The sequence below is a fragment of the Nannospalax galili genome, unplaced genomic scaffold, assembly GCF_000622305.1.
Source record: "Nannospalax galili isolate Female #2095 unplaced genomic scaffold, S.galili_v1.0 scaffold25, whole genome shotgun sequence".
NCBI lineage: Eukaryota > Metazoa > Chordata > Mammalia > Rodentia > Spalacidae > Nannospalax > Nannospalax galili.
The window spans coordinates 6,732,143-6,749,471 of record NW_008355642.1 but is presented as its reverse complement, the minus strand read 5'-3'; the positions used below and the strand labels follow the sequence as shown (position 1 = coordinate 6,749,471).

At 34.0% G+C, this 17,329-nt stretch overlaps 1 protein-coding gene across 1 annotated transcript in view; it reads left to right on the top strand.

Annotated features, from left to right (window-relative positions):
- The window catches only part of Il1rapl2 (interleukin 1 receptor accessory protein like 2), a 1,274,770-nt gene that overhangs the window by 926,234 nt on the left and 331,207 nt on the right, over nt 1-17,329 (top strand). Inside the window, exon 5 of the mRNA XM_008852990.1 lies at nt 10,351-10,425. Within this exon, the coding sequence (XP_008851212.1) occupies nt 10,351-10,425 (75 nt within the window). The remainder of the gene's footprint in view (nt 1-10,350; nt 10,426-17,329) is intronic.

The window sequence follows — 17,329 nt, the reverse complement described above, 5'->3', positions numbered from 1 at the left end:
TAGACAATTACTTAATCTAATCACTCTTGCCTTTACTTCTTCTTCACATCTCCTAGTCACGATTGAAGGACATTATTTTCCCCTTAGAGATAAAAGTTATGCAATTTGGGGTCTCTTAGATAGACCCACTGAAGGGGTACTCCAATTGCCTCACCCTGCATCCCTGTTCAGCATGGAAGAAGCCAGAGCGGTCTGCACCTGATTCCCTATCAGCAATTTGGGTAACCTCTTCAGAGGATGGTGTGATAAGAATAGGAGATAGGAATTGGCTAGGCAGGGGAATGTAGGCCGTTAGGATAATGTAGGGTAAAGAAAAGTAGCCAGTTTCTTGGCTAAAAGTCAAAATGTCCTTGGCCCCTTAGCAACATACTCTGTTCCAAAGGCCAAAAATGTCAAAAGTACTTGGGAGCTTTTATCTCACCCCTAAAAGATTTTAGGGTTGCCTTTTCAGAGGGGGGAATGTTAGAGTAGCAAAAAGCCCCATATAAAAAAGAAGGAGTACATGAAGTTGTCAGAAAAAAGTGATGGGGAGATATGGGAGGAGTTTGAGGGGAGGGAGTGGGCATGGATTTGATCAAAACACCTTTTATGCATGTATGAAATTCTCAATAAATTATTTATTTAAAAAAGAAACAAGAAACAGTCTCAAATCAAACAACAAAGAATAAAGGTGACAGGATAGTTTAAGGACTATCAGCTTACATGGAAGGGAAAGGCAGACTTAGTTCTTCGCCCACAGGATATTTACTATATGTTGGGCAAATACCTTTTATGCATGTATGAAATTCTCAATAAATTATTTATTTAAATAAAAAAAAAGAAACAGTCTCAAATCAAACAACAAAGAATAAAGGTGACAGGATAGTTTAAGGACTATCAGCTTACATGGAAGGGAAAGGCAGACTTAGTTCTTCGCCCACAGGATATTTACTATATGTAGGAATTTGGGCAAATAACTTAATCTCTGTGAGCATCTTCTTTCTTACTTCTCATATATTGATAGGACCTGCTTTATACACTATTGTATTTAATGAGAAAATTAATAATGAAGACCCTGCTATGCAATTTTATGCTCAATGAATATTAAGTGCAGTAGTAAAAATAGTGAAAATAGTGGACTTAAAATAGATTTTACTTATTTTATTACTAATGTGTAATACGATGTTGAATATTTCCCTTTTTTCCTATTCAGATTCTTCATCTGTCAAACCGACCAAGGAATAAGGCTTTTAAGGGTGTGTCTAGCTCTAAGATTTTACATCATTGAGTGTCTCATATTCCTAGGCATTATTATGGGTCAGATTCTAAAACTGGACAGAGGAATAACCACAGAGGAAAATGATGATCTTGGTGAAACGTGTAAATTGACCCACCTTCTATGCTCAACCTCTCCTATTTATTTTTATGTTTACTCTACCCTAAATTCTGCATGACAACTGAGAGGATATTATCTTGTATAATTTCTCTAACAGCAACTGCCTATGGAATTTATTTGGCATCAGCAAATTAAGAGCTCTGGGAGGACTATTTAGAGAGAGAAAAAAGGAAAATCTTACCTGAGAGATGAAAGACAAAAATAGGAAAAAAAATGTACTGTGAAGGGGAAGCGTGGGGGATATCATAACCTCTGTTTAAGTTTCCATTTTCCCCAAGGTTGTTTTCTTTTCAAGTTTGAAGAAGTTCCTTTATGTCTGAACAGATTTGTGCTGAATAAACAATCTTCTCTCCAGAGAAAGACCCCATGTCAAATGGCATTGAGATGTTGCCTTTATGTTCAAGCTTTCCCAAAGCTCCTGTAGTGCTCGAAACTCAAATATTAGTGGAAATAAACACAGGATCTAGAGAAAAGGGCATCTCAGAGCAGCTTCACAGTAGCCCTGACCATTCACTGCCCTCAGGACACATTCACTGTGTTACAAAGAAGGGCAAAAGCTCTGAGCCAGTTGCTACGGAGGCCCTCAGCTGTACAGGGCCAATGACCAACTGAATTGTTTGTTTACTTCCCAAGGAACTTGTCATATGACAGTTAAAGAACATTTTTTATTAAAAGATAATAACCAGTTTTAAATGATGGCTAGTATATCTTAAGTGCAAATAGAATGTGTTTATAAAGACAATTTAATCCTTTGCATATGACTTCCTATCTGCTTTGCTCTTAGGGGTTCTTAACAATTTTTACCTTTCTAATACACATATGAACGACATGACCCATTATCATCAGTAATGTACTTAGGAAAGAGAATCCTTTCTAATGGGCATAGGGAAGTATGTGAGGTATGTCAGTAAATGGTTGACAAGCTCTCCAAATTATTATGAAAAGCATTAATCCCCCCCCGAGTCCTTCACAGCCTTTCTGTTATAACTGAAGCATCTACTAAGAAAGCAGTCCAATAGAGTTACTAAGTGGTGTATGTCTTTCCATCTCCAATTACAAATAAGGCAGAATAACAGTAAATTTTAGTGGAAATATTTATAAAAAATAATCGCCATAGCGGAGAGTTGATGGAAATAACAGTCTGAATTGAAAACAGGGTTTGGTTTTCCATGGATAATTATTGACTGAAAATGAGCCCAGTATCTATTTCCTAAAATGTTACAAAGAAGGAGAACCAGTCATAACAAGCCTGACTGGGATCAAAGAAAACATATTATTTGGATTTATCAAATTTTACCAAGGTCCATTCTGTGTGATGTTCAGATTTTAGAGGATTCTTCATTTTCTCTTAATGTGCTTGTATTCAAGGGAGGACAATGAGGCACAGTATGTGCTTTCTGATAAGCTACCTACAAAGGAATAAAGTCTTAAAGTTTCAACACTTACAGAGAACCCTATAAAAGTTATTTACTTTATAAGAGGTAGTGAAGATGTCTTCAATTCATAATAAGAGACATCTTTTTAATTGGCTTTGATAAAAGATATGCAAACTTGGATACCTAAATTAGGGCTGGAGAAAAATCTTTGAAGTGGGGATACAGATGAGGACTGTGGAAAAAGAGGCACCTTATCACCATGGCAGGTCCTATTCATTCACATAAGTTTGGAAAATTAAGGCCAATGCAGAATCATTTAATTGTATGTTTCTTGTATTATCACCTAAATTAAAAGGCTCTCATATTTGTAAATCTATAAAAGGGACCTTAGATTAGATGGCCACTATACAATGTAATTAAGAATAAACAAGTCTATTTATGTAGATTTTCAAAAATATATATTCCTTGTCTTAGTAGTTACCTAATTATATAAGCAAGCACAGTGATTTCAATGCATAATGCTACTTCTGGTATGTTCAGAGTTTAGAAATTTCTGAATTAATTTTGTGCACAATTTCTGAAATCATTCAACTAATCAACTATCTTGCTTAGGACTGGCAAATCTCCCTTTATTATCATAGGAAACTTTGAAGGATATTAACAAGGGCGTCACTTTCCCTAAATCTAATTTGTTCAGTAAGATCAAATTCCCACCTAAAGGCAATAGATAATTTTCCTTCCAAAGTTCAATTACCTCACAACAGCAGACAATTTAGGATTCTTGTATGTCCGTCACATTGGAACAGGTTCTCAGAGCTGCTATGACCCCCTTTTTAAAGTTAGATTGTGACTTTAGGCAATTTGAAAGATACAGGAGTCCAGTAAATACTTTCTATCAATTGACAAAAGCTCATCAGTATTACAGAATTTGAGAACTACTTGGCATAACAAAAACCATTGTTTCTTTCAGTTAAATGCACATCACCTAGATTAGTGGATCTGTGTGGTCCATGCTGCCTCCTTACAACTTCAGGACACCTTAATAATACTATAAATACCAAAAAATATCCTTAGTATAAAAATTAATGAAATTTGTCCCAGAATTTGGGCAGGCAATAAAAGCCATTGCGTTGACTCTTGGCTATCTAATATTCATTTCTCTTGCTAGCAGCAACCACATTTCATTTAGGGTTGGAAATTTGGAAATTCTAAACAAAGGATGATTTTGTTCTGTTTTAGTCACTTGCCAATGTCTATCATAGTAGGTTTTACTGGCCTCTGATTGGGCAGAGACTAGAGATGCTGTTAAACATCCATTAATGCACAGAAGAGTCATTTATGACAAATTCTTATCTAGCAGTGAATGTTAATGATGTAAAAGCTGAGTAAATTTGCTTTGAGGGGATTCTTTTCCATGCAGTGTGGACATTCATGACTATGGTCAATGCTCAAAACTTGTCCATTCAGCTTATCTTTCTTCGAGTTTTGATTCTTGACCAAAATGACCTAAGGACAAAAAATAAAACACAGCACAATAAAAGAGTATACATTTGAAAAACCATAAAACAAGTTTAATACAATTATTTTGATAGGGTGAAAGCACTGTTTAGCCTTTTGTGCATATAGCTCTAGACTGGTTTCTTCTCTATGGCTAGACATAATTCCCCAGGTTTCCTGATATTGAGATCAGGGAATAGTGTTAATATTGAGATTGAGACATCTTTTTGATAACCTCTATTTTGCTTTAATCAGCAAAATTATGTTACTCGCAATCAAACAACCCTGTGGGAAGCACTATTTTTGAGAAATTATGCCACAAGAAGTTAATTTGGAGATTGTGTTTATTTGTCCTACAAGGTTAATTATTGCTTTTTTATGCTGATGTATTTGAGGCATGATCATCCAGGAGCTTAGACACTTAGTTGGGAAAGACTTGTCATACCCATGTAAGGTTGAGGATTCATTTCTATTCAAGGCAATGATGAATGGGTCAAAGTTCTTGTAAACACTTTGGGATTTCAGAGAGGAAAAACATTAGCTTCTGCTGTTATTAGGGCAGCATTTTTTTTTTGGAGGATAGGTAGGCCTAACAAAATTAAATCCAAAGTTTTAGCTAGAACATTGTGTCTATGGTAATATCAGACAGAATTCAATTATGATTGCTGCTTTGAGAATCAAATGTGTGACTTTGAGCAAGTTATATGTCAAATATAGCAAGTTTAGAACAGCACATGGTAACAGTAGATGCTAAATAAATGGGGGTGAGAATTTATGCCAAGATGCAATTTTAGAAATTAATGCCATGTGTTAAATGAGGAAATAATTTTGATATATAGAATTGGTATATTAAAAGGCAAGTGGGTAAAACTTCAAGTTTTTAAGACTATATTATAGTTCTGGTAATTTATGTTCCTCAGTGTTAAGTCTAAATTTTATCCTCCAACAAATGTAGGAGATATTGGTATGTGTGAGTAATTGAATATTGTGATGAAAATAGTCATTTTGGTATATGATTTCAAATGCTATTGTTTTGAATAGGCTTTGTGGAGGAGATGCATTTGATTGACCTTAATATACAAATTCAAAAATGACTTAATTCATGGAAATTAATGGCTGCCTTACACTATGTTCCAATTGGTCTTTCTGGAAATCTAGAGGAATAACCAAAGAGGACAATAAAAAATTGTAGCTGTAGTGTATAGTATGTATGCAATATAGTCAACTGATTTACTCCATCCAATAAGTATTTCTCTTGTTATTTCCCAGTCAGTTCATGGAACTGTCAAATCCTTTCAGCTACATTGAATGATCTGGTGATACTTGATTCAAACTATTGTGTGCAATTGTAAAGAGTTAATTTGAGCATTCTCCTCAGGAATATTACTGCCAAACATAAAATCTCGCTTTAAGGAGCAGGCAGTAACTCAAGTAGCTTCAGTAGTGCATTAAGATTAGTATCTTAGCGGGGCGTGGTGGCGCACGCCTATAGTCCCAGCACTTTGGAGGCAGAGGCAGGCAGATCTCTGTGAGCTCAAGGCCAGCCTGGTCTACATAGTGAGTTCTAGGACAGCTGAGGCTACAGGGAGACCCTGCTTCAAAACGACAAAAAAAGATTAGTATCTTAGTATACTCTGTAGAGCAATTACATATAAAGATAATTAAACATCAGCAGCTACAGAGCGAAATGCAGGGGAGGGATTATAGACTGAAACAATTTTATCAAACTGTATCCCTTTTCCCATTCTTTCAATCACACAGTAAAATTTAGCCACAATTTCAAAGACTGTCTCATACTTCAAATCAGTTGCTCTCAAGGTCTAGGATATGTTTCCTAATACAATTGTAAATGTCTGCTGAGTTGTTCAGGAAGCTTGATTTCAAAAGTCCTTGCCTTTCTTTCCTAAGCAGGAACTGTGAGTTTCAGGAGAGATTGAAAAAAAAATAAGAAGGAAACGAACTACCATATTCATGGCAGCATGCGTTGTAGCTAATCTGCAAATGATATAATTATACGGCATAGTGATATATTTGTCTCTGGGCTGGTAGTCAAGATCCAGATGAACTACTGTGGTGACTGGTTTACTATAAAAAAATGACTCTTACTCCCTGGCAATTCCATGGCCTAAACACTGTATTGGAATTCAGTGAATCTCTGTGGTCATATGTCCCACAATCAAGTGTTGGGCTCCAAATACAAGTTCATTTTTTTTCTCATGGGTTTAGGGTTTAAAGTGTTTATGTATGAGAGGTCCTAAAGTACACAAGTTTCAGCTGGTTGTTTACCAAGAAGCCACTTGGGTTGACCTAGGAATCCTAGCTTACTTAACTTTGTGTGGAGTCAAAGAGGCTGAAACCTTTAGTTCTCCAATCTTTTACTTGTCTCCTGCCTACAACATATTTGTCTTCCTACCCATTTTGTGAACAGGGATTTGGATCAGAAGGTTGCCACCTAAATGAAACAATGTAAACTTCATTTAGTTTAATCTCTAAATCTAATTGAACAATAATGATCTTTATAGTTCAAAGTCACTATTTTGATCACATAAGCTAATGTATCTAAAAACACATATTATGAACAATCTATAAATATGATTCTTAAAACTAGTATTATAAACAAATGTGACTTTAGTAATTGATATTTAAACAGTGAAATCAGTGTAAATATATACAAAGTCCATAGTGGGAGGTAAAAGTAGGAGTTATAAATGACCTTAAATTCATATCCTCCTGAGAATAGAACAGATCAACATTTCTGTACTTGAAACACGCCGCTTACATTTGCTTTCTACCAATATCATTCTAGTTGATTTATTTAGTGGCAGTAATTTGAAAATAAAAGTAAGAAATTTTCAGGAAAGTTAACTGTTTGTAATTTGAATACACATAAGGCAAAGTGGAAATATTCTTACAAGAAAAATAAAAAAAAACTGTAAATGAAATGTGAAATGATTAGGTTTCATTGATTTTAACCATGTTTTAAAATATGGTGCATGTCTATTATTTGAAGTATATATGGTGAAAATTCAATCTCTGTGCTGCATCCTACCTTTCCTGTATCTCACACCAATCCTCAGTCAACCAGTTGGTCACCTGAGAGAAAATCATTATTAGCTATTTCACATATATCCATGGCAAAATATCCCACATTTATTCAAGCATATATTCTTAATTACTTTTCATTGCTGTGATAAGACATAAGACCAATGCAGCTTATAGAAGGAAGAGCTTATTTAGCTCATTGTTCCAGAGGTTTAGAGTTCATAACGTTGGCAAAGGTTACTGGAGCAGAAATCCAAACAATCACATCTTCAAGCAGGCACAGGAGGCAAAGATAGACAAGAAATCTGGCAAGGCTTAAGAACTGTCAAAGCATGCCTCCAATTATGTGCTTTCTTCAGCAAGATCACACCTTCTAAAACAGCCCAAAACAGTGCCACCAACGGGGAACAGAATGACTGAATATTTGGAGCCTATGGAGGACATTCTCATTCAAACCATCACATATATTTTTACATTAAGAGCAGCATGTAGTACACAACATTTGGAATTTTGCTTTTTAAACTAAACAAAGTATCTTAGAGATAAATTTATATCAGATTTACAAATGTAATTCTTTCCTTCAATCAGCTTTATTGCAATATACCATTATATAAAATTACTATTTTATTTAGCCAGTCTTCTACTGTTAGATATTTAAGTTGTTTCAAACATTTCACTAATACAAATAGTAGTAAACTAACTGGAGCAGCAAAATGGAGCATCTGACATTATTGAACTTTGAAGATGAATATTTACATTTTCATTTTCTCTTTATATTTCAAATAATATTTAAGATCATATTATTAAGATTAACTGCAACATATACAATGAAAAGATGGGATATATTTGACTTGTAGCTCTGTATAAATTATGTATAAATTGGCCTAGTTTTAAAAATGTTGCTAAATTCTGTAAGGGCAATATATGTTATAGGCTATCAAAGATTTGTTGAGAAATTAGATCATCTAATTCATTCAAATTTTCCTGTTTCAGGCAATTAAGGGAGAGGGAGATAGTGTTATATAAAAATATCTTCTACTTAAATTTCTGACACTTTTTTTAGTTATCAACAATTATTTTTGAAAATGTAACTAAAATTGTATATTTTATAGCCTTACACATCCTGTAATCAATATTCATTTTTCTCTTTCTTTTCTTTTCTAAATAGCATTTTAAATATGAGGTAGAGGTCTCTTATGCCAGCTGCAATTTCCTAAAACAGTCAATTAACTATGGCCTAATGATTATCTTTTCTAGTCTAACATTGTATCATCTCATATGTATTATGAAGAATTATAAAACATTTTTAAAAGGCAAAATCTTGTTAGAGAGTTTAAGCAAGACACAAATACAATAATAATTAAGAGGAATTCAGGATATAAATAATATTGTGATAGAAGGTTGTCTACAAAAGCAGTACATATGACATTATCCTTCTGTTAATCAAGTCCTTTAGTAGTTATCTTCTAATTACAGCTCAGATTGTTTTCATTTCCCCATATTCCATCCTGATCTTGCCCATTCCTTGCCCTGCCCCCAATATTATTGCTATATTTTCATAGCTACTATTTTTCTTCCCCACCACATCCCATGTGCCAAATCAGTCATCATTAGATGCACCTCATTTGAGTCATTGTTTTAGTCTAAGAATTTACAGTGACATCTAGCCTACCACATCATGTCCAAATCTCTCTGCATATTTTATAATCCTCCAGAATTGAGACTCTTCCTATCTATCTAGTGCCATTTGTAATCCATGATGTTCCTGTCATGAGAAATTGGCTTTTCAAACACTACTCCACCCCACTGAACTTCTTATCAGTCCATTATTCACTGAACATATTATTCTTCCTGAGTACAACCTCGTGTCTTGGTCTGTGTTGTTGAACATGTTTTTAAAAATATATTATTTTATGCCTTTTATGTTTCCCATCCTTTAAGGTTCATGTAAACATCTGTTTCCTTCATAAAAATCTCCCCTGTTGGGGCTGGAGAGTTGACTAGGTGGTTAAGAGCACTGGTTGCTTTTGCAGAGGACCCAGGTTTGAGTCTCAGAACCCACATGACAGTTAAGAACCATTCATTACTTCAGTTCCAGGGAAATCCTGTGCTCTCTTCTGACCTCGGCAGGTTTGCATGACACAGGTGCACTTACATACATGCAAGCAGTACACTCACACACATAAAATAAAAATAAAATATTTTACAAAAATATCCCCTGATCCTTTCAGGTAGCATTGACCTCTCCTTTTTCCAGTTCTTTACCAGTTATATGTTGTCGTATAGCTCAAGTGCTGCATTTATTCATCAGATTATATTATGTTTTATTCTCTCTACCTTGGAACCCAAATCCTAGATTATTAATTTGGAGCAAGGAAGAATTTTTTACCTCCTTGGCTCTTGGCACACAAAAAAAATTACTTGCTGCATAAAACATGTTAACTTTTTTATCAAATAGTAAGGAAGAAATCAGTGCTTCCTTACATTATATTGGAGGTTAGGGAAAACAAGGATGGTCCGCAGTCTTAGAAGGTTTACGTTTCTAAGGAATCTCCAGCACAGCTCATTGAGACTATTTAGAGCTACAAAGCAGATATGATCATTTATTATTTCTCTGATTTGACTTTTAAAATCTATACTTCTTATTTTAATTTTTATTTTTTAGAAGAAGCATTTCATTACAACTTTAACATATTCAATAGCAATTTCCAGCAAAAATGAACAAATTTTAAAAATGACTTATATTTGAAGAGGAAGCATAAAAATCTATACTTCTTTACACACACAAGCTTGTGAAAAAAAAACATGCAAAAGAATTCATTTGTTTGAACTTGTAGGAAAATGTATCTGTTGAAATGGCCTGTTTTCAGTGAATCAGTAGTGCTCCAAATATGTTGGAAATGGACTTTGGATGGATACAGTAACAGCCCAAGTAGGAACACTAATAAATGTTTACACACCATCATGTCTACAGACATTAAATATCATACACGATAGAATCATTTTTGCCCTGTAATTTATCTCAATTTTTTCATTACTTTCCTTCATTTTCTCTTCTAGCTTTACTCACAGACAAGCCTCCCAAGCCTTTGTTCCCCATGGAGAATCAGCCAAGTGTTATAGATGTCCAGCTGGGTAAGTCTCCTTCTGGGAATAATAATAGTTCCTAACCTTGTTCTTTGTTAACAGATGGGGAAAATTGCATGAACCAGGAAAGGTTTATTGCAACCACTGTTACATGCTAATCAATTTGCATTCTGCTCATTTATAACCCTGGCATTCAGTACAATTGCAATTTAAGGAAATGAGTTTGTATTGCATCAAAGAATGGTAATACTAATTTGTTACACTGGGCATTAAATGTGCTATACAACAGAGCTTTTTAACTCTGTGATTGATAGATTCATGGCTGTCTTGCATTAGTGATTGGTACAGAAGAATTATCTTATCAGTGGCAATTTTTTATTTATTATTTTTGTTTATTTTTTAATTATTTGTTTAATAACCACATGATTAGAAGAAGCATTTCATTACAGCATTAACATATTCAATAACAATTTCCTGAGCAAAGATGCATCTCTTTCAATACTGGCTGTAAATTTTTAGGTTCACAGTTGAATTAATACAGTTATAAAAAATTGAACTCAGTATAAGCCCTATGAGACATAAAATTGAATGACGTTTTAACCTTTAAAAAAGATCTCCATTTCATTTTAAAATATACTATTTCATATGGAAAAACTCATTTTAATGCTACTAATAGTTATATGTTTGCATATGCCTCTCTAATCTCTATGTACCTGATTATTACTAGTCACAGTCGGTTACTTTCTGAGATCCACCTGAACATGGATATAAAATCATCAGGTAGATTTCAATGGTAATGTGTTTCACCTCTACTAATTAACATGGAGCAAATTCTATTGCTTCTTCCTCAAATATAACTTTTTTGTTGTTGTTGATTTTTTGTTTGTATTTCATACAGAACATCCCAAACAATTTTATTTATCTATATACCCACATCCCAAATGGCATCCTCCTATAGTCTACCCCCTTCCCCAATGGAGCCCATATACTCTGTAATCCCTGTTACTGTCCACTATGTTGTCAGTGCCCCCAGCCATTCTCCAGTGCTTGTCCATCCACTGAATCTAGTCAGCCTATCTAGAGTTCCTTGTTTTAGGAAGATCAGCCCTTCCTCATCTAGCAGCAATCAGTTGCCAATATTCCTTTAGATAAGATTGGGTTCTGCTGTTCATTTTCCCACTTTTATGCTGGGTTACTATCTGGGAGTCTTTTGGGCCAACATGGCCAACAACTCAAAGGCAGGGATCTCCTATCTGGCATTGTTTCTTGTTATGTAGCTTTTAGCTAAACACATGGACTCTTAAAGAATTTTATTGATCCCTTTAATCTTTGTTTATACTTTCCTTTTGGGTGTTTAAGACCATACAGTTGGCCCAGATGAACCAATTTATTTGTACTCTTGAGGTCGTTAGAGGATCTGTTCCTCAGGGGTCACATGGGCTTGGGAGGAGCCCCTGGCTCCTTTCTTTAGCCAGTTCCATCTATGTGAAGATAAGTCAGAAGTCCTGCTCAACCATGTCAGCCACAATTTTTTATTTGGTGACTATTAAGTGATGGAGACCAAGCACTTTTTTTTGGTCTTTTTGAGACAGGGTCTCCCTGTAGCCCCAGCTGACCTGGAACTCGCTATGTAGACCAGGCTGACCTCGAACTCACAGAGATCTGCCTGCCTCTGCCTCCCAAGTGCTGGGATTAAAGGCGTGTGCCACCACGCCTGGCCCAAGCACTTTTAAAAGTAAAATTCAGCACTCAATGCAGCCTTTAAAGTTATTTGATAATATTATTTCCAACAATGAAATGCTGTACTATTTAATACTTATTTTTAGATTGCTATTGCTGAATATTTATGAATATTATGATGTTATGATATCAGGAATAGTAAGATGTTGGTTTATGAGTGCTATTGTCTTTCCATAATCTCATATAGGAACACAAATTGTTGAGCCTTTTCCTTCCTTCCTTCCTCCCTTCCTTCCTTCCTTCCTTCCTTCCTTCCTTCCTTCTTTCTTTCTTTCTTTCTTTCTTTTTCTCTCTTTCTTCCTATCTTTCTTTTTTTGGTATCTTACCTCTAAGACATGTGATTTCAATGTAGTAAGGATGAAACTCAGAGGCCTGCTAGATGTTCTTCGAAAACGTGTCCTTTAACATTTGGAACCTTTCATCTATCTTCGGTTTCATCCTAGTATTAAGAAGTTTTTCAATTCAAATCCAAAGAGTATAAAAACTGAGTAAATTATGGAAAATATACAGTCTTTAAAACTTGAGACTGTGGTGTTACTCAATAATTGTTCACCTGTGGAAGATGAATTGATATCAATATCTAATTCACTTGGGAAGTTTCTGACTCATGTTTTGATTTCTCCAACCAAACTTAGATTGGTAGAGGTTTATTTCTACCTTGCAAACAATCTCCAGAAATTTTTGTTCCTAAGAATTTGTTAGTCACTCTGAAATAAAATATAGCATATTGCAGTTTTTAAATACAGCCTAGAAATATGAGTATCAAAGTTTAGCCTCTTTGAACAAAAAGATGAGAAATAAGAAACCTCTTGCTATGTGTGGACTGTTGAAGTGGTAGCTACTTTGCAAATGTTTTTGAAACATTAGACTGTTTCTTCCCAAATTCACTGATTAGTTTCAAGTCATTATACTTTGTTAGAGCAAAAAATGTGTTTATAGCCTTTCTAATAATAATTTTTACTTAGGCTTCTTAATCACAAACTAGGCACAAATATCCAAAGGTTACTCTGTAGTTTGCCAGAGATTACATGAAAACCCTTAATGATGTTGTACAGTTTATTTGGAGATTCTAGTAGATACATTACATTTATAAGAACATGTACATATTAAAGACTGAACACAAAATTTGCACAAATATTCCAAATACTACTTGAGTTAATTTTTTTTGTGATAACTAGTGGGTGGGGGGAGACCTTTCATTCTCCTCTACAATTGGGTTCACTTCAATAGAAAAGTTTAAGAACTACTTCTCAAGATAAGGAAAGAGGCCTTTGTAAAGATATATTTCACTCTTGTTCACTGAATATATGCCTGTGTGGCATGTTTGGAACATCTTTAATACATTTTCTTTGTATGAACAGGTATTTCAACATATACAAAAACATCCTACCAGAATACTACCCTATAAAATTGCTACACTAACTAATTTGATTATAATTTACATTATATACAAAGCTGAACTTTTCAGTTGGAAAGAAATTTTATTAACTGAAAGATGGAGAACATCCTTTTTTCATCCAAGAATGACTGTTTCTACAAGATGTTGAAATAACCATACAGTTCAGAGTAAATAAAACAAAATTGGTTATTCAGGATCTTTGGCATTTCAATGATCACATGAGTAGTTAATTTTATGTAATTTAAAACTTTTCCACATAATTATTTAGCACCCCTTATTTGGATGGGAAATCATTTTGTAAGTTGCTTTCATGCCTCAATAATAAAGGTAATATAATAAGCACTACACGTATCAGTTCATCAAACTTAGCAGATCTGTTGTCAACGTGATGAAAGCTTAAGAAATGCTCAATGTATGAAAAAATACAGAAAGATAATGGCATTTGTACGTGTCTCATTTTATGTCTGAGGAAAGTTAAAACTTCAATATCAGGTGGTAGTATTGGTGAGATAATTTGTAATATATTAGAATGCTTGTTCATACAAAGCACATTGAATTTCAAAATTCAAAATTTAATTTCAACATTCAAAAGTGATGAAAAATTATAGGAATTATTTTCCATACAATTCATAGGTTTATTATCAAGAATATTCAGGTATACATATCCTTTAACTAGAGGGAAAATAAAAAATTCCACAAAATGCAACATTCAAATCCAAATAGCTATGCATCTTATCAAATTTAAGTTTGCCAGTTTCTGTTACTCTTACCATATGATTTTGGTTTGCATTATTCTCCCAAGTCTGTGTTGACTTTACGGATATGCTTGATCAATGGAATGTGCATAAATAATGTTCTGAGAGTCTAGAAGTTAGATTGACATAAACTTCCAACTTCTCTCCCCATTTCTTGATCTACTGTGTACCACCATGCTACAGGAAATCCAAGCCACATGGACGAGTCATTATGTGAGCAGAAGAAAAATGAGTACCAAGGAACCAAGCATATACATGAAAAAAAAGAAAATCTTTGAAATGGTTCATCTATCCCAACAGGCTACTCAGCTATATGTCTTGTCAACAGAGCCTAGCTACACTTAAATGTCTGAATCTCAAAGTCATGAACAAGACAAATGGTTGACAGGGGCCACTAAAACAGAGGAATTTGTTAAGAACATTCTCAATTCTATTCTTTCCTGTGGACAAATTATATGTGCACATTATGCAAATAAGGAATGTTGTGGGGAATATTGCACACTAATTTCAAGGTTGCTTTAAAAAGCATGGTCTGGAATAATTGTTATGTATTTGAGGGTTACAATCTGTTTTCAGTTCTGGCTGTTTCTAAAAGCAATTCAGTAAATGAAAATTTTCAGTAAAAATAAATACTTTTTAGTACATAGATTTGGCATTGGTACAGATATTTTGTTGTGTCTCTAGAGGAAAATGAAAATCTCAACTTTCTCTCTGCTATAGTGTAATCCATTATTCATCCACAAGGTTCTAGAAATTTACATAAATTTTTGCTGACACCATGATGATAGTATGGTTGTTTCTAAATTGTGTTCACATTGTAATACTGAAAGAAGATTAATCTTAACTGAATAACCATATACTTTGACACTACAAACACATCTTTAACAAATAGTCTAAAAATTCCTGCTCTTGTTCAAGAAGTTTATGCAGCTAAAGCTGCCTATGATAATAAAGTGTAAATATAAAGAGAAAAATAATGTAAAAGACACACATGCAAATCTAATTTTGTCCTCATTTTATTTTCTTTCTCAGAAGGTAAATTTAGTTTCACATTTGAGAAATAAACTTTCACTATACTAGTGTTAGTTATTTTCCTAACAGTTTGAAATGAATATTTTCAGTATGTTTTCTAAGAAAAATAACACATCATAGTGGTGTATAACCTACTTGAAATGTATTGATGTTAGGTAGAATAATTTTTATAGACTACTTTCATTATGAGGGCGAAATATATGCTTTATTTGCTTCAAGTCCTGCTAGAAACTTCAAAAAGTTATGAATAACTTTTGATACAGAGTTGAGATCAGTCGTCTAAACTTGATTAAAAGTGATGATGATTTGGGAAGAAGCTTTATAACACCTATAGCTAGCCACACAGAATTATGTATAACATATAGACAAAAAAGTTTGTATTGTTTTTTCTGTTTCTAAGGTTCAAAGAGAAGACTGAGGGCCTAAAGTGTACCAACAACTTTTGGACCAGTAGAACAGTTAAATCAAATAGAATTACCTCAGATGTTTCAAACACTAATAGTTTTTCCCTAGGTGAATCTGATATGGTTAAAAAAAAGTTTTTCTTTCCTTTCTAGTCTCATTCAGAATTTATTTTTACAGGTTACTTAAATTCATATTTCATGACTATGCTATATGCTACTGTCTCAGACTATCTCTGTGTATATAACGAGTGTTAATCTTCATGAGAAATCAATTTCCCCAGCATATGTGATTCTACTAAATATTATATTAGATCCCCTAAGAGATCACCAGAAAAGACTCTAGAGGAGAATAAAACAACATAACATTTAATGCAATCTAGAAATAAAAAGCAAAATTTAAAAATTAATAACTCACTGAACTCCAACTCATGAAATGTTCTGTTAAACAAAAAGCTACATTTTTAAAGCACTTTAATTATGTAAATACATTTATTATATTCTGACTGGGTGTCAAACACAATGTTAATTCCTGGAGATATAGCAGTGGATAAAATGAAATTTTCTTCATAGGTTCTCAGTTTAGTAGGGAAGGCAGGTGCTTAAGCAGAATTTTTAATGCAATGTGAGAACAACCAAAATAGAGGCGGGAAAAGGAGAGTCATATGGCAGGATCTCATATATTAAAGGCATCCACTCAGTATGCTGACAGAAATCTGTACTCTCAACCCAAACACTAAATTCATTAGAAATAATTAAAAGTTGCCAAAAGTAAAAAAATTAAAACCACAGCCTGCTTCTTATTCTCTTCAAAATGACAAATATGAAAAATACACTGATGGGGGCTGGAGAGATGGCTCACAAGTGAAGAGCACTGGCTGCTCTTGCAGAGGACTTGGGCTCGAATTCCAGTGCATATATGGCTTTTTCTTGGGGTAGATTCTCAACTATCTAGCTCAGGCTGATCTTTAACTCTTTGTATAACCTAGCTGGCCTTGAACTAATTATCCTTTTCCCTTTGCCTACTGAGTGCTGGAATTAAGGCACGGATTTCTTCTCTTTCTTTCAAAGCATGTACACATTAGTAGTGGGACCAGATAGACATTTGTATACCATTCCTATCCTCTCTGAGGTATGTCTTTGAACAAAACACTTCCAAGGTTTACTTTATGCCTGTATAAAGCATAAAGGACAATTAAAGGAAGTATCTCCGTGATACAAAGTTACCCTTCTACCGTGACTATAAGGAGACTTAAATGTGCTTCATGTCTGAATGGGCCAGATATTTCTTCAGTTTTCCACACATGTAGCTAAATTTTAAAATGAAATCACAAAATAAATCGTATTTATATAAAATCATATACGCTATTTGGATTGATGCAGGAATGTTAAGCGTTTTCCTCAATCCATGTTGCATATTTGTATATAGTGAAAATTTGCAGCTCCATTTTTTCATTTCACATATTTGATAAAAGCACCCATTAATCACTGAATGACACATGTCAGAAGATGGAACTCCTAAAAAATACTGCAAAATAGATGATGTTGATATTAATGCAAACAGAATACACTTTTCTAGAACAATGTCTGCCTTTAGTGGACATACATTCATAATAAATTCTAAC